At 42.7% G+C, this 23,803-nt stretch overlaps 1 protein-coding gene across 2 annotated transcripts; it reads left to right on the plus strand.

Moving 5' to 3' along the window:
* The first annotated feature begins 514 nt into the window (after positions 1-514).
* LOC148029469 (phenylcoumaran benzylic ether reductase IRL1-like) lies at positions 515-22,284 on the plus strand. Of its 2 annotated transcripts, XR_015692432.1 has the most exons (6): positions 515-920; positions 1,100-1,234; positions 20,417-20,654; positions 20,780-20,983; positions 21,089-21,858; positions 21,945-22,281. XR_015692432.1 is itself a non-coding variant. In XM_087688294.1 (5 exons), exons 1-5 carry the CDS (start codon positions 741-743, stop codon positions 21,250-21,252), a joined length of 921 nt encoding a protein of 306 aa, XP_087544420.1. In that variant the 5' UTR covers positions 515-740; the 3' UTR covers positions 21,253-22,284. The 2 variants fall into 2 exon arrangements, 1 of the variants encoding a protein (XP_087544420.1); XM_087688294.1 differs by having other exon boundaries at positions 21,089-22,284.
* The last annotated feature ends 1,519 nt before the right edge of the window (positions 22,285-23,803 follow it).

The following is a 23,803-nucleotide window of genomic DNA, read 5'->3' on the forward strand; positions in this document are numbered from 1 at the left end:
TAAGATCTATCAAAGAAAAGAGGTGACCAATCCAAATCTTATAACATAATCATTGAAAGGATTATCGGCAATTGAAATGTTAGATAACTTCCAATATGACCCTTGTAATAGTGGTTCCTAACATAAGCTAGAATGAATCCAATCATCTTTGGTAGTTTTTGCTACATTCGAGCTTGTGTAGGTGTTTCAATGTGCTTTAGAACAAGTTTGAAACTCATAAGACGTTCAATGGTGGGCATATGCCTATGCAATAAAATATCAATAAGGTGGTTGATTTGTTGGTGATTGTAGCGTCGATGGTTGTTAAAGCCACATATATATCAAGCGATTGTCTGCTCAAGCATTATATGCCATATGCACGTTTGTACCATAAATTATGTAACGTTTTGATTTATTAATTGAACGATACATTTCGCTTTTTTCTGCTATTGTATGCTGTACACGAGTTTCGTAGTGAGATAAGAGCAAATCAGATTTTATTTGCAAGACAATTGGCTCGTCTGCGGATCCCTTGCGCTGTTTGACCTATTTTTTGTGATCACATGGAGAGGGCCGTGGCTATGCAGATTCACCATCACGTGCGATTTGCATCACAAAAATAGCAAGATAAATCAAATAGCGAAGCTGTTGTGGCTTCCTAGTTCCAACCTTCGCGAAAATAAATAAAAAATCGAATAGCGCAAGATAAAATAAAAAAATGTGCAATGGTGAGGACGGATGGCTAAGAGGACGGGATCGCGATGGAGAAGAGCAAAAGCAGAGTGTTAATCGTCGGTGCCACAGGTCACCTAGGCAGACACCTTGCTCTCACAAGCGCTGCACTCCATCACCCTACCTTCGCCTTGGTCCGCCCTTCCACCATGTTGACCAAGCAAGAGCTGATCTCTTCTTTCATCTCTGCTGGTATCACAATTCTTGAGGTAAGCCTGGAGTATCAGCTGTCAAGCTTTTCTCGCTTTACACACCGATCATTTATCATCAGTGTGTTCATACAGGCACCTACAGACCTCCATATAAGCCTACGTGTGCTTCTAGCCTCAACGATGACCTTAAATCAAATACCTTTTGTGCATATCTCAGGTTTGCATTTGCCTTGCAGGGCTCTTTGGAAGATGTTAAAAATCTTGTAGGTGCTGTGAAGCAAGTAGACATTGTCATTGCTGCGGTTGCAAGTGAGTGCCTGATTGATCAGCTCAATATTATTGTTGCCATCAAGGAAGTACGAACTATAAAGGTACTGATTAATCTTCACAGTAGCTCCATCCATTTTGTATGATAACTTGTTTACTCTGTAATCCTTCCCAGACTATGCTATAGCTGGGTTTCTTTATATCATGTTCCAGACTATGCTATAGCATATATCAAAGTATCAGTTTAGAAAAATGATCAAGCATGCCTAGCTTCTAGCTCTACATCATGCTTCAGTGACCCTTACACGCCAAGAGAAGAAGATTTGATTGATTTGGCTGCACTACAGAATCCTTCAGTGGCCCTTACATGCCATGGAAGAAAAATTGATTAATTCTACCACAGCTGAAAATGTGAAGGCTAAAAGAAAAATGGTAAAGCTGAACCCAAACAAAAAGAAAAAGTCAAAATAAATGGGTGAGTACAATTATCCAGACTAGTTTGAGTTTGCATGTGGAAGCAATAGTGCATCTGAGAGACATGTAAAACATACACAATGTAGCAAGCAAAATTTGAGTAAGGAATAGAGAATACATAGCAAATTAGAGAAGAATAGAAATTTCTTTAATTCCAAATAGATTGATACAACATGGCCTTGTCTATTTGTGTGCTTCCATTGTGATGATCTAGACAGAGGATAGCTGAAGAGCTTAAGGCTAGTTGAAAAAACATTGACTAGGCGAAATATGGATGATTATGTCTCTAGGACGGCCACTCTTTTATAGCATGTGAAGGTTGTCAAGTTGACCTCATTGACGTGTTGCTGCCCTTAGACCCTCGTGATAATAACTCCCATATCCTCCAACTTGATGTAGTCCTCATTGACGTGTTGCTGCCCTTAGACCCTCGTGATAATAACTCCCATATCCTCCAACTTGATGTAGTGTGTCTCAAGTTGCTACTAACTTAACTATTGTATTTAATGTGAAGGTTAAACCCACAAAGGTAACCTTTTTGCCTTTTGGTCATATAGACCTGCTTTGACATACAACTTAAGAACCCTGGGCTCACACATTTCTTCTCCTCTTAATGGGGACGTTATAACTTTGAGCACCATGGATTATTGGTGGCACTTTATGAGGGTGGGGCATTGAGCATATCTAATGTGAGAGAGAGAGAGAGAGAGAGAGAGAGAGAGAGAGAGGTAAAAAAAATTGAACAACGAAAGAGAAAATAGGACAATGTACAATGTCGAAGTTGATAGATTGGGCCCTTGCATGAATGCCATCGCGAGGGTGCCAAATGGAGGAAGAGAGGAGAGAGAGAAGATTTGATGATGGGGAAGAGGAGAGATTGCAAAAAATGCACACTGAAGGATAGAGAAAAGGCTGCAACAGCAGTAATGATGGTCACTCCCTCCATAGTGCTGATTCCTTCAAACGTATTGTCACCTAATCAATCAAGACAGTACAGTCATCTAGGGTCACTCCATCAATGCCAAACTTTGTTACTCATGCCTCAGCCCCAGTACGAGAGACATGGAAGGCAAGGGGCCCAGTTGTATCATCATTAGATTTGCTTTTGAGTTTATGAATTGACTATCAATTTTGTTGTATAGTTTGTCATCTCTAGTATAAACACTATCATCATTTTAAATTGTATCAAAGGTCATAGGGTTTCTTTGTGCTTTCTTTACACTATGCACTTGCAATGTCAACATCTGCATGTACATACTCAGTGACATACACTCGTGCTTATCACAACTTTGACACTTTGTAAGCAAGGATGTAACTTGGCAGGGTGGTATGACAGATATTTAATACCGCAGCAAAATTTTTCAAGTAGAGATACATGAACACTGACAAGCTGCCAAAGGTGAGAAAGTTCTCTCTCTCTTTTCCTCAAATCTATCATCAAACTCTTGGCAGCTCTCTACCAAATTCTCAAGGTGAATATAAAGCAAAACCGTGAAGAGATCCTTCCCTAAGTAGAATAAAAAGATAGATCTTGGAACAGCCTCAATTGATTATCACAATGTAGTACCAATCTCACTAAATAAAAATTATGGATGAAAATTGGAGAAGATGATTTGGCATAAAAAACAATAGTCTTCTATCTCATATGGGCAAAGAAAGTAGCATGGGAGGCTTTTCCAAGAGGAAAATTGCCGCAAATGATCTGAGATGAAGTAGGTAAATTTTATTTGGTGAAAATGAGTGGTGAAAGGTGAGAATGATCGAAGCTTGCTTGGAAGTGAGCTATGGCGGAGAGCAAGAGCAAGAAGAGAGACACAAATGGGAACTTTAATAGTCACAATGTGTGACTGGGCCTTCCTTTATTCAAACTGTTACTAAAAGAATAAAGAATAAAGTGATGATGACGGGCGTCCACCACTTGCAGTGTGCTGTGGCGAGTATTGTCAGCGTAGTAATACACGAGCGGCTAGGCAGAGGTGCCTTTATCCCCAACAACCTCCCACTAAAGGGCGAATCTGCCCTAGTGAGGTGTGAAAAGAAAAAGAAAAAACAGTACAATGTATACATGTATAACAGGATGAGGAAAAATGTCATCTCATCCAACGCCCATCAATCTCTTGAGGAAGGCAAAACGTTCAGTAGTGAGGCTTTTCGTGAGTAGATCTACAGGATTTTCGTCAGTGGAGATCTTGATAAGGCCAACAGACTTGTCCTCCACAACCCCACGTATGAAGTGATACCTCACCTCAATGTGTTTCGTCTTCGCATGGAAGACCGGATTCTTAGCTAGTTGAATAGCACTTGTAGAATTGGAATGCAGCGTAGGTATAGTATCAATCCCAAGGTCATGAACCAAATGGCCCATGCGAAAACGCTCAAGGACTTTATGAATGTACTGCCTCTGTGAGAGGTAGAGTAGTTCTTAATGCGTGTTGCACTTAATGCGTATACCAAGAATGTGAGAGACTTGTCCTAAATCCTTCATCTCAAAGCTCTTCTCCTGTCACGAGGACGTGAAAATTTGATGCTTTGCTTATGCTTGATTGACATTTGATTAAAGGATTAATCAAATGTGCAATTAGAAGATACACATGCGTTGCACATATGAGGTGCAAGCTACTTTTTCTCAGTTGAAGGTTGAAGGACCTTGTGAAAAAGATGGGTGTCAAAGGCAAAAGTTGTAACAAGTTATACTTATTAGATTCTAGGTGAATTTTGGTGTCAGTTTGCCCCTAGGATCATTAATTAGCCATTAAGTGTTAGTGGTGACACTAGGGACTAGACATTAATTAATGGATTAATGCTTGTCCAAGGGTCAATTAATCCATGGGATCACTTTGGGTTGCAAATGGCCTAGCCAATTAATTTTTGGATGGGCAAGGTCAATTTTTTGGGCATGGATTAAGGGCTGAAATAGTTTTCAGAATTAATTAATTCTGAAAATTAATTAAGTGGTTGGAAATTGTCGAAAATGGATTAAGAAAGTTGTCACTTGACAAAACTTTCCCATGCAAGTGGGGAAAAGGCTAAATAGGGCTGAAGAGAGAGGGAAATCTCATTTTTTCATTTTGGAGCTGTTGGAAAGAGGTGTTGGATTGTTGCTGCTAGCTTTTGGGGCCATTTCCCAGCCATTGGAGACCATTTTGGTGATGGAGATTGCATATCCTTGACCTTGGGAAGCTGGCAATTGCTGCTGATGCACTTTCTTCTCAAGATCACAGTCTCTGATGCTTCTATTGTTGTTGGTGCATCCGTTTGGGGCTGGTACAGCAGGCCACCAACTGATTTTGATCAGTTCTTCGCGACAAATCTCAAAATTTTCTCTCTCTACAGCATTCTCTCATCTCCTTCAGCCTATGCTCAGCCATTCTCAGCCATTTGGAGGAGATTTCAGTCATTTTTGGTAGGCTGATCTGTAATTTCTGCAGTAAACCCTAATTTACAACAGAAATTAGGGTTTAGCAGCCACCTTGGATCTGTGCCAGAGATTGAAGGCTCAAGGGACTGAAATCAGTAGCTGATAATTGAAGATTATCAAGGGATTTCAAGAGCCAGCCCATCCCGAATTGATTTGGCGCAGCATTTGGCCAGCCAAGGGTCAAATTGGAGAAGAAGTCCTAGGTGAATCAAGGGGTAAATGACCCAAAAGGCTTGCTGGTCATTTATGACAGCAAGAGCAATTGGTTAGCAGGAGGAGTTTGAAGAATCTCAAGTTGTACTCCTTCCAATTGAATGAAAGCTAGAGAAATACCGCAAGGGGCGTCGGTTTTGGGACCAACAGGGAGTCTACTATCCAAGAATGTTATGGTAAAGTGTGTATTTCATTTTATGTGTATTTATTTATTGCTGTAATTAACTCTTAAATCAGGTTATTACCACCCATTCCAAGAAGAAAGGTTGGTTTCATCTCTAGCTGAGATTTAAGAGCATCTAGCTCATCATGAGCTTTACCTGCTATTAGCATATCATCCACATAAAATACAAAAATAAGCAATGAGCCATCACGGGCTTTCTTCGTGTAAAGACACAAATCCATAGCTCTCATGCTGTAGCCCTGTGATTGTATAAAGACATCAAACTTATGATACGACTCTCTAAGGTACTTGCTTCAAGCCATAAAAACTTTTCTTCAACTTGCACATTAGGTGCTCCCTGTCAGGTTCTGTGAAGCCCTTAGGTTGCTCCATGTATATCTCATCATGCGAATCCCCATACAAGAATGCAGTCTTGACATCCATTTGATACATGTCTAAGTCAAACTGTGCGACTAAGGCCAAAACCAAGCGTAGGGTGGTCATCTTGACCACAAGAGAAAAGACTTCATCAAAGTCAACTCTATGCTCCTGTTTAAAATCCTTAGCAACAAGTCTTGTCTTATAAGCCAACTTGGGATTTCTAGGGGTACTTTCAGCTTGTACACTCGTTTGCATGGCAAAGCTTTCTTACCGTGAGGCAATGCAACCAAATCCCAAGGCATATTCTTATGTAGGGAGTCCATCTCAGATTGAATAGCCCTCTCCCAGGAGTGACTATCACCCCTGCACATAGCCTCATCATAGGTGAGAGGCCCTTCTGCATCTGTAACCAAGACATAATGCATCAAGGGCTCAAATCTATTAGGTGGACGTTTAGCTCTAGTAGATCGTCTCACTGCAGGCTCTACTGCATGTGTAGCATCCTGTCCAACACCCTGGTCATGTGTACCAACTGCTGCTGCAGGTTGTCCAACTGGTTGTGCAGGAGTACGTGGCTTTTTCTAGGATATAACCCTGCGTATCTCAGCCACCTTCTCAGGCTGCCTATGCATCTTGTCTTCATAGAAGACTACATCATGGCTGCGGATGACTTTCCGTGCCTGTGGATCCCAAAGGCGGTAACCCATCTCACCTGCATCTCCATAGCCAAGGAAAATGCATTTGACACTCTTAGGATCCAACTTAGTCTGCTTGTCCTTGGGTATATGGCAAAATGCCTCACATCCAAAGACACGTAGATGCGTATAAGACGGAGGTTTCCCAGTTTATACCTCCTCTACAACCTGGAAATCCAAACCACTGGAAGGTGATCTATTGGTGACATGCACAGCTGTACTTATTGCCTCAGCCCAAAAGCTCTGCGGTAGGCCTGCATGGCTAAGTATACTACGTACACGCTCCTGGATGGTTTTATTCATCCGCTCAGCCAAACCATTCTGGGGTAGGGTATAGGGGACAGTCAATTGACGTTTAATACCCCTCTCGTCACATAGGTGCTCAAAGGCACGTGACACATATTCTCCCCCATTGTCAATTCTAAGGCATTTCAGCCCATGCTCAGTTAGGTTCTCAACCAATGCAAGCCATCTCTGAAGCACAGCCAAGATATCTGACTTAAGCTTAATGGGGTAAGCCCAGACTTTACGCAAAAAATCGTCAATGAATGTCACAAAATACTTTGTACCACCCATAGATTAACCGGGCATGGGCCCACAGACATCTGAATGTACCAATGCCAAGGGCTCACTCATGCGTGTCCTACCAGACTTCTTATGCATATTCCTAGTCTCTGTCTGCCATAAAGACAATGGTCACATGAATCAAAACATGTATAGTCAAGGGACAGTAAGTACTGCAAACCAGAAAGCATTTTTATTCCCTTCAAGGACATATGGCCTAAATGGGCATGTCAAAGAGATACATGTGGGATGGAGCTCACTGACAAAACATGATCAACAAAGGATCCATCAACTACAAGAGGATAGAGATTGCTAGCCTTGGCACCTCTAGCAAGCACAAGTCTGCCATGGGTGATCTTCCAGGTAGAATCTCTAAATGAAACATGAAATCTAGCATCATCAAGTTGCCTTGCAGACATAAGATTGCGTGTAAGCGCAGGTACATGATGTACATTCTGTAACAGAAAAGTATTGCCGGTAGAGAACTGCAACTGTACATCCCCAATGCCAATAATAGCAAGTGACCTGTCATCACCCAAGCGAACCGAACCTGAGACAGTGCGGTAGGAGCGAAATCACTCAGGGCATGGTGTAACATGAAATGAAGCACTAGAATCCAAAAGCCAGCACTGTGCATATATAGAGTGAACCTCAGTCAATGGTGTAGCATCACAAGAACTAGCTGCAAGTATGTATTCCTTATCGGAGTCATCAGTCTACATGACATTTATCTCCTCTATTTTTACACTGGATTTTACAGGTACCATGCTGCGATCAGAGGACTTTTCTTGTACTTTGTCTTTCTCCTTAGCTTTGCGCTTCTCATTGCGCAACTCATGATACTGTGGGCATATATGACCCTTCTTGCTGCAATGATGACATGTCACATTAGGATTTCTCCCACGAGACTTGCTGCGCGACTTACCATGCGACTTAGACCTAGACTTCTGCGAGTCTCTGCCACGTTCATACCCACGGTCATTCTTACTATCTTTGCCTCTAACAGTCAAAGCATGCAACATACGAGAGGTATCCAAGTTCTTACGGTTGATCTCTTCTTGCAGAAGAGCACTCTCTACATCAGGAAAGTTCAAAATAGTAGCAGGAGCACATAAGGCAATGCGGAATCCCATGACTCACTCAGAGTCCCAAGCAAAAGCAATGGAGTAACCTCATCGTTGAAGGTAATACCCTGCGAAGTCAAGCTCTTGAGAATAGCATAGAACTGGCTCAAATGAGCAAACATCGTCATATTCTCCTTCATGCGCAGGTCCATAAGTTGCTTTAGCCAATACATCTGACTTGTTGGACTTTTCTTGTCATAGAGATTTTTGATTTTATCCCAAAGCTGCCAAGCACTCTGTGCTTCCTTAACCACATTGTAATGCACCTGTTCGGTGAGAGACAAGATGAGGGTGGACTCGCATAACTCATCAAGCTCATCCCATTCGTCATCAGTCATAGTTTCAGGCTGGTTGCCATGCATCCTTAGTGGCTTTATCTGTGATTTATGCACCAATACCTGCCAAACTTGGCTCCTCCAATAGGCATAATTCGTACCATCAAGCTTAGTGATGTTGAAGATAGCACTGTCATTGGAAGAAGAATCCATAATGCAGTCCAAAACGGTGCAGACAGTTTAAAACTGCTTGCTGTTTTCTGTTGTAGACAGTCAAAATGCCATTAAAACCACGGCAAAATGACCACGAACTGATAGCTAATGATGCTGCCCACCAAGTACCATAAAAATCGGGATGATTCAGCATGAAAATTCCATGTCAGTCCATGCATAACTGCTTGCTGTAATAAATTACAGCCAAGTACAATGAGAGCAAACTGTAGGCAAAATAAATGCACCAAGGCAACCACTGACTGTCAAAGCATAACCAGCATCAAGTGGGCATAAATCAGCATGTGACAATCATACGGACATCGAGCAAACACCCAAGCATATCAAACGAATCCGTCAGTAAGCTGGCACATCCCTTGTGTAATTGGATAAAGTGTACACAACACTGGCAAGACCTGACACAAGGAGGTGTATGCTCAGGGAGTGCAAAGCCCAAATCAACCCAAGTACATGTATGCAGACCACGGCATATCAACCATGCAACATCCAAGTGAAGAAGATTCCAGTCTCAGAAGACTCAAAGCTCAATAGTATAAACCACCTACTCAATGTCTGTCAAGTATCTAAAGATGCTCCCATTGGCACAAAAGTCGTATGGATCAAGCCAATAAGCTCAAGAAAGACATATGATAGTACGAGTGACAAAAGATCCAATACTAAGCATCAATAAGACATCATGAGCATATAGGCTTTGTAGCCTCCAATTATAGCATCCATAGACATTAACTATATCCCAAATACAACTATAGCAAGCCAAGAAATATCCCAAGTAAGTTCCGGGAATCCAAACCCAAGCCAAGACAAGGCTCTAGTAGCAATCGGTTCCAAACAATGTAACTAGCATGTAGTAGTGCTATAGGCCAAGTATGTCACGACCGGCCAGATATAGGTAACATACATGCCATATGTACATCCAAGATGGTGCATCAAATGCATTCCAAAGCCGAGCTCAAGCTCAAATAAAGATCCGGAACCAAAGACATCAATACTTCATTGCTATCCCAAAGACATAGCCCGAAGCCAATAGGCATAACCAAAGGCATGTAAGATAGCTTTAGCCCACCCTAGTACAACAAAGATTTACTGTTAAAACTGAGTATTTTCAGCAAGCAAATCAGTCCAAAATGATGGCATAACATGTGCCTTGCATCCCCCAAACAATCGGGCATCAATAGGTACCAAATTGGTTAAGTAGAAGTGCCCAAACAAGCATAGCATTAGATGCCAATGTTACTTCTGCATAACATGACTGTGGGACTGCTGTAAACAGTCTTGGGAATGTAGAGATTACACCCAAATCTGATGCCAATGATCAGGGAGGCTTCAACACATGTTAGAGACCATAGCCAAGTGCATTGCCAAGCCAAAAGAAGCATGACATAGCCATCACTAAGGAGTAGGTGTGCTGTTGTGTTATGCTGTCCATGAATCAGCAAAAAATGGCACAAATTTGCTGGTGTTCTTCTACTGTTGTACATCCACGTGGCCTCAATGGCAATGGTTAGAGGCTCCAGGGGGTGCCCAAGGAGGCACACAACAAGCCTTAAGTGCCCAAATGCAAGGGGGAGCAAGATACAAGCTCCAAGGTTTTGAGCTATGGCTGCCCTGATTGATTGCAACTTGAGAACCGAAGAAAAGCATTGAAAGAACATTTTAATACCTCTGTAGCAATGCCCTGAGGATGCCTCAATAGACCGGGAAGGTGCTTGGGAAGCCGGGGAGTGATGGGAGCTCGGGAAGGTCCGCTATGGCTGTCGAGAAGGAGATCCACTGCTATAGGTATTTGAATAGAAATTGAGGATGCCACGAATCAAGCTTGGAAAGTCGGGAAGCCAATCTCTGATACGAGTTGAAAGGTGAGAAGGATCAAAGCTTGCTTGAAAGTGAGCTATGGCAGAGAGCAATTGTTATAAGATCTGAGATACACGCGATTTTTTTATATACTTAAATTATATATGGCGAATATTATGTTGGCACAGAGGGAGAATAGATGAGAGAAAAGAAAGATGGAGAGAGAGAGAGAGAGAAGTAGAGAAATTGGCAACATACTAGGGACTGGAAGATGGGCCAGTCTCCCCCTTTGTGGAGCTATATTATCAACAAGGAGCAAGCTCCTCCGTTACATATAAGCCAGTTTTTACTCGTAGATCTTGGAAACAAGATCACGGTTTCTATACAACCGGGTAACACTTGCACAACTTGGAAGTTGGCATCTTTTGATCCTTTTTGAGTCTCCTTCTCTCTTACACAATATGTGTAGGGCTCTTCTCTTGGCGCTTGATTTTGTTGGGGGTAAAGGTGCGTCTGCCTAGCCGCCCGTGTATTACTACACTGACAGTCACCGCTGCACACTGCAGATGACGGGTGCCCGTCATTGTTACTTTATTCTTTATTCTTTTAGTGACAATTTGAATAAAGCAAGGGCCGGTCACACATTTTGACCGTTGGAGTTTCCATTTCTAGTCTCTCCCTTTCTTGCTCTTGCTCTTCCGCCATAGCTCTCGAGTCCAACCTTCGATCCGTCGCTCCCTTTCAACTGGTATTAGAGCTTTGCTTTCCGACTCTTGAGCTTGGTTCGTGGCATTCTTAGCATCCCATCGACTCCCTACTTGCATTGGGTCTCCTTTCCGGGAGCCATATCTGACTCCTTCGAGCTCTCGTCACTCCCCAGCTTCCCGAGCACATTCCCGGCATTGTTGGGCACCTTCAGGGCATTACATCAGAGGTATTTGATCATTTTCTTTAGGGTTTACTTCAATTCTCAGGTCTCACAGGCTGTAAATAAGGTTGGAGCAGCCACCATTGAAGCTCCCTTGCTTCATATCTCACTTGCCTTTGAATAAGACTTGCTGGAGCTTGTTTGAGGCCTTCCTTGGCTTTAACCGGACCCTTCCGAAGCTTGGCCACCATTTTTTGCAGCCCCAGGACCAGCATTTACAGTCACAACAGCAGCTCTCCCCCTCCATTGGCACTTCGAAAGGCTCCATTTTGGGTATATGAACATGCTTTGATGCTTGGTTTTGATGGTTGATGTGTTGACATAGCATTTGGACTGATTTAACACTGTTTTGGGACTGTCATAACAGTTCACAGACAGTTTATGACAGTGTTACACTGACATTTGATGCTACAGCTTATTTGACATTGTCATTTAATGCCCGGTTGGTCCCATTTGATGCCCGGATGTTAGAGGAATGTATGCCTATTGTTTGGCAACCATTTGGAGCTGATTTTGGTGCTGAAATTCTTAGTTTTGAACAGCAAATCACTGCTGTACACAATTGTGCTAAATTCATTTTACTCATGTATACTTATGCCTATGCTTTTTGGGCTATGTTTTGGACATATATGGTAATGTATTGACACTTGGGGCTCGACATAGAGCTTGGTTTTGATTCGGGATCGTTGGTTGAGCTTGAGCTCGCTTTGCAAAGCATTTGGATGCTCTGTCTTGGATGTACTTATGGCATGTATGTTGCTTATGTCTGACAGGTCTTGACATGCTTAGCTTATGCCATTACTATATGCTAGTTACATTGTTTGGAGCCTATTGCCACTGGAGCTCGGTCTTGGCTTGACCTTGGATTCTCGGAGCTTACTTGAGCTATTTATTGGCTTTGCTAGAGTTGTATCTTGGGATGTACTTGATGTCTTACATACTTATGGATGCTACATATGGATGCTCTACCGCCTACATGTTCGGGATGTACTATTGATGTATTGTCTTGGACTTATGTCATTGGCAGTGTGTCTTGCCTTGGCTTGAGCTCTTGAGCTCATACATACGGCTTTTGTGCCAGTGGGAGCATTCTTGAATGCTTATCAGACATTGAGCAGGTGGTACTTTTATGCATTGAGCCGTTACATGCTATTGAGCAGTTACAGACACTTGAGATTTTGGGACTTCTTACCTTTTGGGAAGATACATCATATGTCTTGGTTCACTGTATGCTTATGAGCAAAGTCTCAGTTTTGGATCCGTATTTTTGTGAACTGACACCTAATTGTGTCAAGTTTTGGTAGTGGCAGGAACACTTTGCCCCGTTGCCTGGGGGGGTGTGCCTACCCACTGGTAGATGTTTGTATGACATACTTGGGTGTTGGATTCATGCTTATCGACCGTCATATGCTTATGCTATGCTCGCATGATGTCGGCTTTGGTCTTGGCAGTATCTGATTGCCTTGGGATCCGATTTTGGCATTGTTAGCTCTCTTTTACTGAAATCTGAAATTTATTACAACAAGCATATATGTATGGATTGACATGGATTTTTCATGCTGAAACACTTTGAAATGATATACTTTTACTAGTACTTGGTGGGCAGCAGCTTTGGTTCCACTTTCTTCACAAATTTTTCTCGATTTTGGTGATTTTTTGGTCATTTTCTACAGTAAACCGCAAGTAGTTTTGAACTGTCTACAGTCTTCCAGCTTGCATTATGGCGAGTTCGTCCACTGATCATGCCATTTTCAACATCACGAAGCTTGATGGTACGGAGTACTCTTATTGGAAGAGCCAGATTTGGCAGGTGTTGGTGCAGAAATCGCAGATCAAACCTTTGAGGTTAAGCGGGCATCCGCTTGCAACTATGCTGGATGAGGAATGGCTTGAGCTTGATGAGTTATGCAAGTCCACTATTGTATTGTCTCTCACAGAACAGGTTCACTATAATATCTTTGAGGAAGAACAGAGTGCATGGCAGTTGTGGGAAAAGATAAAAAATCTCTATGACAAGAAAAGTCCAGCGAGTCAGATGTATTGACTAAAGCAGCTTATGGATCTGCGCATAAAGGAGAATGTGACTATGTCTGCTCACTTGAGCCAGTTCCATGCTATACTCAAGAACTTGACTTCGCAGGACATCACTTTTGTAGAGGATGTCACTTCTCTTTTCTTGCTTGGTACTCTTAATGAGTCATGGGATGTATTTCGCACTGCATTATGTGCCTCTACTGCTACCTTGAAATTATCTGATGTTGAGAGTGCTCTTCTACAGGAAGAGGTTAACCGTAAGAATTTGGATGTCTCTCGTGTGTCTCATGCTATGACAGTTAGAGGCAAGAATGATGGATATGGAAAGCATGGCAGTGGTAGTGGCCGTGGACGGGATTCTCAGAAATCTCGGTCCAAGTCTCGTGGGAAGTTACGTAGCACATCCCGTGGCAGGAATGCAGATGTTACTTGTCACCATTGTGGGAAAAAGGGCTATATTAGGCCACAATGCCATGAATTGCGCAATGAAAGACAGAAAGATAAGGGAAAAGACAAAGTGCAAGATAAGTCTTCTGATCGCAGCATAGTACCTGCAAAGTCCAGTGTTAAAATTGAAGAGATCAATGCTATGTAGTCTGAGAATGTTGATGATGATGATTATATCCTAGCAGCTTCTTCTAGTGCTTCGCAGATGACAGAGATACACTCTATGTATGCATAGTGTTGGCTTTTGGACTCAAGTGCGTCCTTTCATGTGACACCTTGTCGAGAGTGGTTTCATTCATACCGTACTGTTTTGGGTTTTGTGCGCTTGGGTGATGATAGCTCTCTTGATATTGTGGGCATTGGTGATGTTAGGCTACAGTTTCCTTCTGGCAGCATTTTTGTTATGCAGGATGCACGTCATGTATCTGCTTTGACATGAGTCTCATGTCAGCTGGACAGCTTGATGACGCAGGATATCATGTATGTTTTGGAGACTTTGAATGGAAGATCACTCGTGGTAGACTTGTGATTACGAGAGGTGCCAAGGCTGGTAGTCTCTACCCCTTGATTGTATCAGCTTCTTTCCTTGATCATGTTTTGTCTATGGGTTCTATCCCACATGTATCTCTTTGGTATGCCCGTTCGGGCCATATGTCTTTGAAGGGAATGAAAATGCTTTTTGGTTTGTAGTACTTACCGCCCCTTGATTATGCATGTTTTGATTCATGTGAGCATTGTCTTTATGGCAGGTAGACTAGGTCTATGCATAAGAAGTCTGGTAGGCCACGCATGAGTGAGCCCTTGGCATTGGTACATTTGGATGTCTGTTGTCCCATGCCTTGTCAGTCTATGGGTGGTGCAAAGTATTTTGTTATGTTCATAGATGATTTTTCACGGAAAGTTTGGGCTTATCCCAATAAGCTGAAATCTGATGTCTTGACTGTGTTTCAGAGATGGCTTGCATTGGTTGAGAACCAGTCTAGGTATAGGCTAAAATGTCTAAGGACAGATAATGGGGGTGAGTATGTCTCACGTGCTTTTGAGCAGTTATGTGATGAGAGGGGTATTAAGCGTCAGTTGACCGCTCTCTACCCCCTCCCCCCCAGAATGGTTTGGTTGAGCGGATGAATAGAACTATCCAGGAGCGTGTACGCAATATGCTTAGCCATGCAGGTCTACCATAGAGCTTTTGGGCTGAGGCAGTTAGTACAGCTGTGCATGTCATAAACAGATCACCCTCTAGTGGTTTGGATTTTCAGGTTGCAGAGGAGGTATGGACTGGAAAACCTCCCTCTTATGCGTATCTCCGTGTCTTTGGATGTGAGACATTTTGCCATGTGCCCAGGGACAAGAGAAGCAAGCTGGATTCTAAGAGTGTCAAATGCATTTTCCTTGGTTATGGGGATGCATGCGAGATGGGTTACCGTCTCTGGGATCCGCAGTCACGGAAAGTCATCCGTAGTCATGATGTAGTCTTCCATGAAGACAAAATGCATAGGCAGCCTGAGAAAGTTGTTGAGATCCGCAGGGTCATATTTCAGGAAGAGCCGAGAGCTCCCGCACAGCCAGTTGGACAGCCTACAGTTGCAGCAGATGCTCATGGTTGGGGTGTTGGACAGGCAGCTGGGCAGACACCCGAGCCTTCCGTGAGACGGTCTACTAGAGACAGACGTCCACCAGAAAGATTTCAGCCTCGATGCATTATGTCTTGGTTACAGACGCAAGAGAGTCTTTCACCTATGATGAGGCTATGCACAAGGGTGACAGTCACTCTTGGGAAAGGGCTATGCAGTCTGAGATAGACTCCCTGCATAAGAATGACACTTCGGATTTGGTTTTCTTGCCTACGGGCAAGAAGGCTTTGCCATGCAAGTGGGTGTACAAGCTAAAAAGTATCCCTGGACATCTCAAGCCGGCATACAAGGCTAGATTGGTAGCAAAGGGTTTTAAGCAGAAGCATGGTGTGGACTTTGACGAGGTCTTTTCTCCTGTGGTTAAGATGACCGCCCTGTGCTTAGTCTTGGCTTTGGTTGCTCAGCTTGACTTAGATTTATACCAGATGGATGTCAAGACGGCTTTCTTACATGGGGGCTTGCATGATGAGATTTATATGGAGCAGCCTAAGGGCTTTGCAGAACCTGACAGGCAGCACCTAGTGTGCAAATTGAAGAAAAGTCTTTATGGCTTGAAACAGGCACCTAGGGAGTGGTATCATAAGTTTGATGCCTTTATGCAGTCACAGGGTTACCGCGAGAGTGCTATGGATCTGTGTCTTTACATGAAGAAAGCCCATGATGGTTCTTTATTGATTTTGGTACTCTATGTGGATGATATGCTGATAGCAGGGAAAGCTCATGATGAGCTAGATGCTCTTAAGGCTCAGCTAAAGAAGAGCTTTGAGATGAAAGATCTGGGACATGCCGCTCACATACTTGGTATGCGCATTAGACGTGATAGGCATCAGGGACTCCTCTACTTGTCACAGAGGGAGTATATTCATAAAGTCCTTGAGCGCTTCCACATGCAGGATGTAAAGTCTATTGGCTGTCCATTGCCTTCTTATGTGAAGGCATCACAGGCTGATTGTCCGCAAATAGATGAGCAGAGGGCCAAGATGACCAAGATTTCCTATGCATCCGCAGTGGGCAATCTTATGTATGCCATGATAGCCACTTGTCTAGATATTGCCTTTGCAGTTCGTGTTGTGGCACGCTATATGGCTACACTTGGCAAGAAGCATTGGGATGCCGTGAAGGGTATCATGAGGTACCTGAAGGACACTACAGATATGTGCATATGCTATGGCAGCCAGGATACAGGAGTCGTGGGGTACACTGCCTCTAATTATGCAGGGCATGCAGATAGTAGGAAGTTCACTTTCGGCTATGTATTCACCTATGCTGGAGGTGCTGTTTCTTGGATGTCTAGGGTGCAGAAATGCACGGCCCTTTCTACTACAGAGGCCGAGTATGTTGCAGCCACTGAGGCTTGTAAGGAGGCCATTTGGTTGGGTCGTTTAGTTGCTGACCTTGGTATTGATGCTATCCCTACACTGCATTTGGATTCTATGAGTGCTATTCAGTTAGCCAAGAATCCGGTCTTCCATGCGAAGACGAAACACATTGAGGTGAGGTATCACTTCATACGTGGGGTCGTTGAGGACAAGTTTGTTGATCTTGTCAAGATCTCGATTGACCAGAATCTTGCAGATCTGCTCACGAAAAGCCTCTCTATAGAGCTCTTTGTCTTCCTTAGGAGGTTGATGGGCCTGGGATGAGATGACGTCTTTCCTCATCGTGTTGTACATGTATACATGTTGTACTGTCTTTTTTCTTCTTCTTTTCACTCCTCACTGAGGCAGATTCGCCTTTAAGTGGGAGGTTGGGGGTAAAGGCGCCTCTGCCTAGCCGCCCGTGTATTACTACACTGACAGTCACCGCCACTGCACACTGCAGGTGACGGGCGTCCGTCACCGTCACTTTATTCTTTATTCTTTTAGTGACAGTTTGAATAAAGGAAGGCCCGGTCACACATTGTGACCGTTGGAGTTCCCATTTCTAGTCTCTCCCTTTCTTGCTCTTGCTCTCTCGCCATAGCTCTCGAGTCTAACCTTCGATCCGTCGCTCCCTTTCAGATTTCAGCAGAGCTTCCGTAGCACTTGCACATTCTCTTCTCCTCTTGGAACTTGATTTCAGCAAAGCTTCCGCAGCACTTTATTTCAGCAGAGCTTCCGTAGCACTTATACCTTCTCTTCTCCTCTTGGATGCATGCAAAGTGATGCTTCCTTTACCCTCTCACAGCCAAGGAGAGCCTCCTCTTTTATAGGCTTTTAAGAGCTTCTCTTCTTGGAGAGAGACTTGAGTTGATCTTTATGCAAGATGTGGTTGTTCTAGGACCTACTCTGGAGCACTAATTTCAAGATATCTCTCTGTGCGTTGTTGGATGAAAAAACATCCAACATGAAAGTTGTAGATCTTGCTGTTTCCGATAACCCTTGCAGCCCGTTTTTAGAGATCGTCTTTCTATCGCGAGATATTTTAAAAATAGATTCACCATGTTTTTTTTAAAAAGAACAGCTTCTCAAACTGTACTCTTAACTTATGGTCCATGCAACCACCTTAAGGAGAGTTCATTAAATTGCCTTGGGCCTCAACCTTAAGATTGACTTCCACACAAAAGCTTGTGTCTTTTTAGACCTTAGAAAGAGAAAATTACTTCTCTCTTCACTTTCAGAGGATCACGTCTCTTGTCTTTCTTAGTGAGAGAATTACCTCTCTTGTCTTTCTTAATGAAAGAAAAGACCTTAAACCTTGACTTGTAAGGAGAGGATAACTCTAAATGAATACAATGCTTATTACACACAAGTAAATGTTCCCAAGCGTCCCTGGATACACACATAAATACATATACACAATGCTAATGCACTTCCTCTTCTTAGAACTTAATCCATCTTCATTTATGTGTAACTTCTTGGTTCTTGTGTACACTCTTACACTTGGCAGACACTTCTTTTCCCCTTCATAACTTGTACTGCCTGTACTAGATATCCCCGTCACAGTGTTCTGATTACCCCATTAAGTAATGCACTAGGAATATTGGTCTCTAAATGGTCTCATGGCCATGCTAGATCATCATCAACACTTAAATAATGAATTTATTAAATAGAGAATGTGTAATAAGCAATCAATTTAGTGACAGCAAGAGCAAGAAGAGAGACACAAATGGGAACTCCAACAGTCACAATGTGTGACCGGGCGTTCCTTTATTCAAATTGTCACTAAAAGAATAAATAATAAAGTGACAGTGACAGGTGCCTACCACTTGCAGTGTGCAGTGGCAGGTATTGTCAGTGTAGTAATACATGGGCGGCTAGACAGAGGCGCCTTTACCCCCAACAAGTGGCAGCTCGAGATGTCGAGACTCTAATTAACTTCAAGACTTTCGAAGACTTGCATACATCAGTAAATGCAATCACAGAAAACCGTAACCCTAGAGTAGCAACATATCTCAAGTACATGCACTCTCACCACCCAACCACGACTTGCATACACGACTTGTAGCATCAGCACTCTTTCCAGGCACCCAACACCTTGACCTCATATCAGTCCCAAATAAACTCTTGAGTGCTATAAGAGAATGCCTCCAAAGCAAGTCGACCATTATTGATAGCAGCCAACCAGTTACAACAGGTCGGACCTTCATTTTGTCATATTGGCCAGATCAGGTTGCTGCCCCTATTTATGGCCCTCCTCTTTTTTGTCCTTTTCATCACATGCCAGCATTCTCCACTCTCCTTTGGTGGTTGTGGACAGTCCTTTGGGCCCTGGGGGATGCCAAATAAGACACTGAATAAAGGTAGACAGCAGTAAAGGGAGTGAAACACAGTCCTTTGTAGCTATAGGTGATAAAGATGATGATCTCTAGGGGCAGCAACAGCAAAAACGAAATTGTTTGCGGATGGATGAACATGTAGCAAGGAAAATGTAAATGTCTGCTCTGTGAGAAAAGCCTTCAGGAAGGTCTCCATGGATAGCAATAGCAAAAATGTAATTGTTTGTGGATGAAAGGGCCTGTAGTAGCAAAAATGCTAATTGTCTATTAATGGAAAAACTCTAGGAAGGTCTACAAGGGGAGCAGCAGCAGAAATGAAATTATTTACTCGTTGGGACAGTGGAGAGGTGAACAATTGCTCTAGATGACAATTGGCAGGCTCCAATAGGTGTAGCAGTGGAAAGTGCAGCAGTGCATGAAGATTGGGGCACCCAGATGCTGAATGCAGGTGGGCAGCAAGTCATCAAAGACTTGCAGCAGTTGGTGATCTGAGATGGCAGCGGTTCTAGAAGGCACCGAACAGGGCAGCAGCAGCTCCATTGTGGTAGCATACACCAGGTGCACCTATAGGAAGAAGAGGGGCAGCACTAGGAGAAGAGAGAGTGGCTGGGAGAATGAAGAGTAAGGGTGGTGTTATAGTGATTGAGAGACAGTAGGGATGCCTACAACGTGGCCTTTTGTAGGGGATAGGGATGCCCATAACAGGCCTTTTATAAGGGGTTTTGATGCATTTTTCATATTGTGCAAATAAAAGCCTTTTAACCATAAATTGGGCATTTTGGGGCTGAATTAAGGAGCAATAATTATGCATTTATGCATGCAAATTGATATTTAATGCTAGCCTCAGTTTGGTTGCTCAACACATAGAACTTGTGCTCCTGATATACTTGCATCTGCATGTACACAATTATGCATGCAATAATCTCTCTCATAACACCTGATCAATGCTTAGGTGAGGAAAGCAGGCCAATAGGGTATTTTCACGTCTCATGGACCACAATTAACACATGCTCTTGGTAACCTGTTCCGAAAGTCTTCGACCATGATCATTCCCAATTGTAGCCTTTTCCATGTTTAAATTGCTTTACTTTTCTTTTTGTTTCATTAACGTTTGATTTCATTAGGCGGTATATTCAGGAATATCACCTGTCTTGTGAATGTTCGATAACTTTGTTCATATGTGAAGTTCTTGCTGCCTACTAACCAAATGTATGCAGCGGTTTGTGCCATCAGAATTTGGTTTGGATCCTGATCATGTGCAAGGTATTGGAGCTTTTCGTTCAAATCTGGAAGCGAGAATGAAAATCCGCAGAGCTGCAGAGGAGGCAAGGATACCACATACATGTATCTCAAGTTTTGGTTTTGCACAATTCTTTCTCAAGAATTTGATGCAGCCAGACCTAATTTCCCCACCGCGCGACAGAATTGTGATTTATGGTGATGGAAATGTGAAAGGTAAGCTGTTGTCTTTTAGATTTTGAAAGCCCTTGGATGAATCACAAGTTAGTCTGACCCTTTTATTCAGTAAGTGCTACAGGCATGCTTTATAATTCACTCACTGACAGGATGTTTATCTGCAGCTGTCTTTGTATCTGAACAAGATGTGGCACTTTTCACCTTAAAGATTGCAGAGGATCCAAGGACTTTAAATAAAACTGTGCTTTTAAGGCCACCTAAAAATATTCTTTCACAAAATGAAGTAGTTGCATTATGGGAGGACAAAATTGGGAAGCAACTGGAAAAGGTTTTTCTCACAGAAGAAGAGCTACTGAAGGAAATAGAAGGTGAGACAGTGTCTAAGTTGTTGCAGATTTTGATAATCTGAAAATTGTTATGTTAACATTTCTTGATGTTTCTTCCTGGTGTTCTCTCCTGATTTTTGCACGCAGGTTTGCCATACCCTCAGAATGTGTATCCATCCTTTGCATACATTATATTTTTGAGGGGTGGATACATAAAGTTTGAGCTCGGTCAAAAGGATATAGAGGCATCAACCCTGTACCCAGATTTAGAGTGTACTAGTCCAGAGAAGATACTTGAGCAATACCTTTAGTACAATCGCATTAAAATATTTTACAGGCATATTTTACAGTATGCCTGTAAAATATGCTGCGCAAGTCTTTACTACTCAACAATGATGCACCAAGTTCAGATTCTTGATCAAAATATTGGGTGGCTCTGTGTGCCTGTTGTCTTTCGCATCAATTGTTGTAACCCATTTAATGTACATTGTTGTGTACAACAATCGTGGGGTGCCTTTACTTTGAGGTGCTAGAATCCCAGTTGCTTGCAGCACACCAGTGCCAGATAGCAGCACAAGGTCTTGTGAAAGAAGCTGGATCTGCAATGTGGTAGGCAGGCCAGGCTTAGGAGTTCTCACATTAAGGGCACCAATTTTCGACGTATAAAATTATCCCCGTCTTGGAGCTGTGAATACTCAAGCAGCAACTCTTTACTGAAGCGTTCTTAAGAGCCTTTCGGCCTGATACTGCAGATTTTTGACTAAGGATGGGCTCACATAGATTCCAGCATCTATGTCGTCTATCCAGGACTAATAAAAACCCTTATCTATTGCAGGGGTTCCTACGGTGGAGGCTTTATGGAAGAAGATTGTGAAAACAATGATCGACTTTGGAGTTTATAAGCGGATCTCTTTTAGGTAGCTTCACATGCTGGTCATTGACATACATCTTTGGACCTGTCAGTCTACGTTGATTTTAAATGGTTTCCTTGTTTCTTCCATAGCATTAATTGACTAGGATGTACCAACTCGTTCAAAGACTTCTTGCCAAGGGATCAGAAAACTGATAGTCGTTTGAGGTGGACATGCAAAGAGACACATCCACCCCAATGGGATACCCCAAATATCAAGTAATCATGAAGCTTTTAGAAGCCATATCCACCCAATGGGATAAACTTTCGAGCATTAACATAGAGACTCGATGTTGATTAACTTGATGCCCACATTGCTATCACTCTAGATACATTTGCCTTTGTTTAAGGGACATGAATGAATCATTTGTCAGAGATGATTGCCCTATTGGGAAGAGTCAAACCAACTAGCTCATCATTTGTTACAAGCTCATCCTTCGAAGGTAGCATTGAATTAGTCATTAAGGCAAACAATAAATGGCTATGAGAGTGTCCTTGTGTTAGAGAGCATAAGAGTGATTTCTTTACACTTTTCTCTTGAACATCGTACATGCAACCCCATTTAGTTGGTTGGGTCAATGATATAGCACTACACCCACCATATCTGCCCCCTTCCTCCCTCGTGCCATAAGGGCTTTGTAGGTATACCATGGTGTTGCTACGAAGGCACCTATATAGGAAGTAGTAATGACTTCGAGCTTTGCTTGGTCGCTACTCTACATGTGATTCCCTATATCTTAGTGGTAAAGTCTCACTTGTGTAGCCTCACTTGTGCGGTGTCATGAGGATATAGTCCTAGTGTGTACCTATGTTGTATCTTTTATTTCATTGAGCAATATAAGAGTATACCTTGCTCTCATATATCATGTTACCGTTCTATGTTATATTGAGTGAGTGATTGAGTGCAGGCTTCTTTTTACATCCACACTTTGAACCCTTGCTCCTTATTCTTCCTTTTGGCTACCTACTCCAGATGGAATCCAACAGGCTTGGCATACCTTCAAAATGTCTCTGTAATTCGACTACTTTTTCTTCTTAAGCTTCTCTCCATTCTTGACCTCGACTCTTTTTCTTGTCTTTAACCCCAATAGCAAGGTTGGTTTTATTCATTGCATTGTCTCCCTTGGTGTTGTTGGAAGTTGTGCCTTAGCTTTGGGTGGTATGCTAAGGGGAGTTGCATTTAGACTCCAGGGTTATTATTGCAGGCAAGCCTTGTTTTGCCATTGGGTGTTAGTTGTATTGCAGGGAAGCTATGTCTCGCCTTCGGATGGTATGTCACATGGGGATGTTACGACATAGGTTATCATGACATGACTTTGGGACATTGAATCTTCTCTCTTGTTTCTATGAGTACTCCTAGACTCTGACTCTTGCTCAGAGTCTAGGATTACACTTGGTATCAAAGATGTAAACTACAAGAGGAGATAGATAGGTTGGTAGATAGATTCGCCCTAGAGGAAGCATCTAGAAAACACACACACACACACACACACACACACTCACACACACACACATAGAGTGAAGCTGTAGTAGGCAAGAAAAATGAGGTGGCAACCGAAGCATCTCGTAATAAGAAAAAGAGAAAAAAAAAGAAGGGACGAATGATGGAGAGGAGGGTAAGAGTTTAAGAGGCGACTATGGAAAGTTCAAGATGCTGCAATCTACTAAGTATAAAGGAGAGAGAGAGATTAATCTTAAGAGAAGTGAATCATAGAGGTAGATAAGTACTTGAAGTATGCCATGATAACTTAAGAGAGAGAGGGAGAGGTGACATCCATTTACCTCAAAGAGAATGTTGCTAGTTGGTACTTGTTGGAACAAGAGCAACATCGTACTATCTTCTCATGGGAGGAACTACAAGAGGAGTTGAAGGACTATTTCATCTCAAAGATGGAGAAATTTAAGGTTAGGGATGAGTGGAGAAACCTTAAGCAGGCATAAGGGAAGATGGA

The sequence above is a fragment of the Lygodium microphyllum genome, chromosome 11, assembly GCF_053477565.2.
Source record: "Lygodium microphyllum isolate KBCC chromosome 11, Lygodium_microphyllum_v1.1.10, whole genome shotgun sequence".
In the NCBI taxonomy this organism is placed as follows: Eukaryota; Viridiplantae; Streptophyta; class Polypodiopsida; order Schizaeales; family Lygodiaceae; genus Lygodium; species Lygodium microphyllum.

What these genes read in the sequence shown, in the direction of transcription:
- LOC148029469 (XM_087688294.1), top strand. Translation starts at nt 741, where the DNA reads ATGGAGAAGAGCAAAAGCAGAGTGTTAATCGTCGGTGCCACAGGTCAC. An exon ending in TGGTGATGGAAATGTGAAAG is followed by an intron (nt 20,655 to 20,779) that starts GTAAGCTGTTGT and finishes GTTTATCTGCAG; the next exon opens with CTGTCTTTGTATCTGAACAA. An exon ending in GCTACTGAAGGAAATAGAAG is followed by an intron (nt 20,984 to 21,088) that starts GTGAGACAGTGT and finishes TTTTGCACGCAG; the next exon opens with GTTTGCCATACCCTCAGAAT.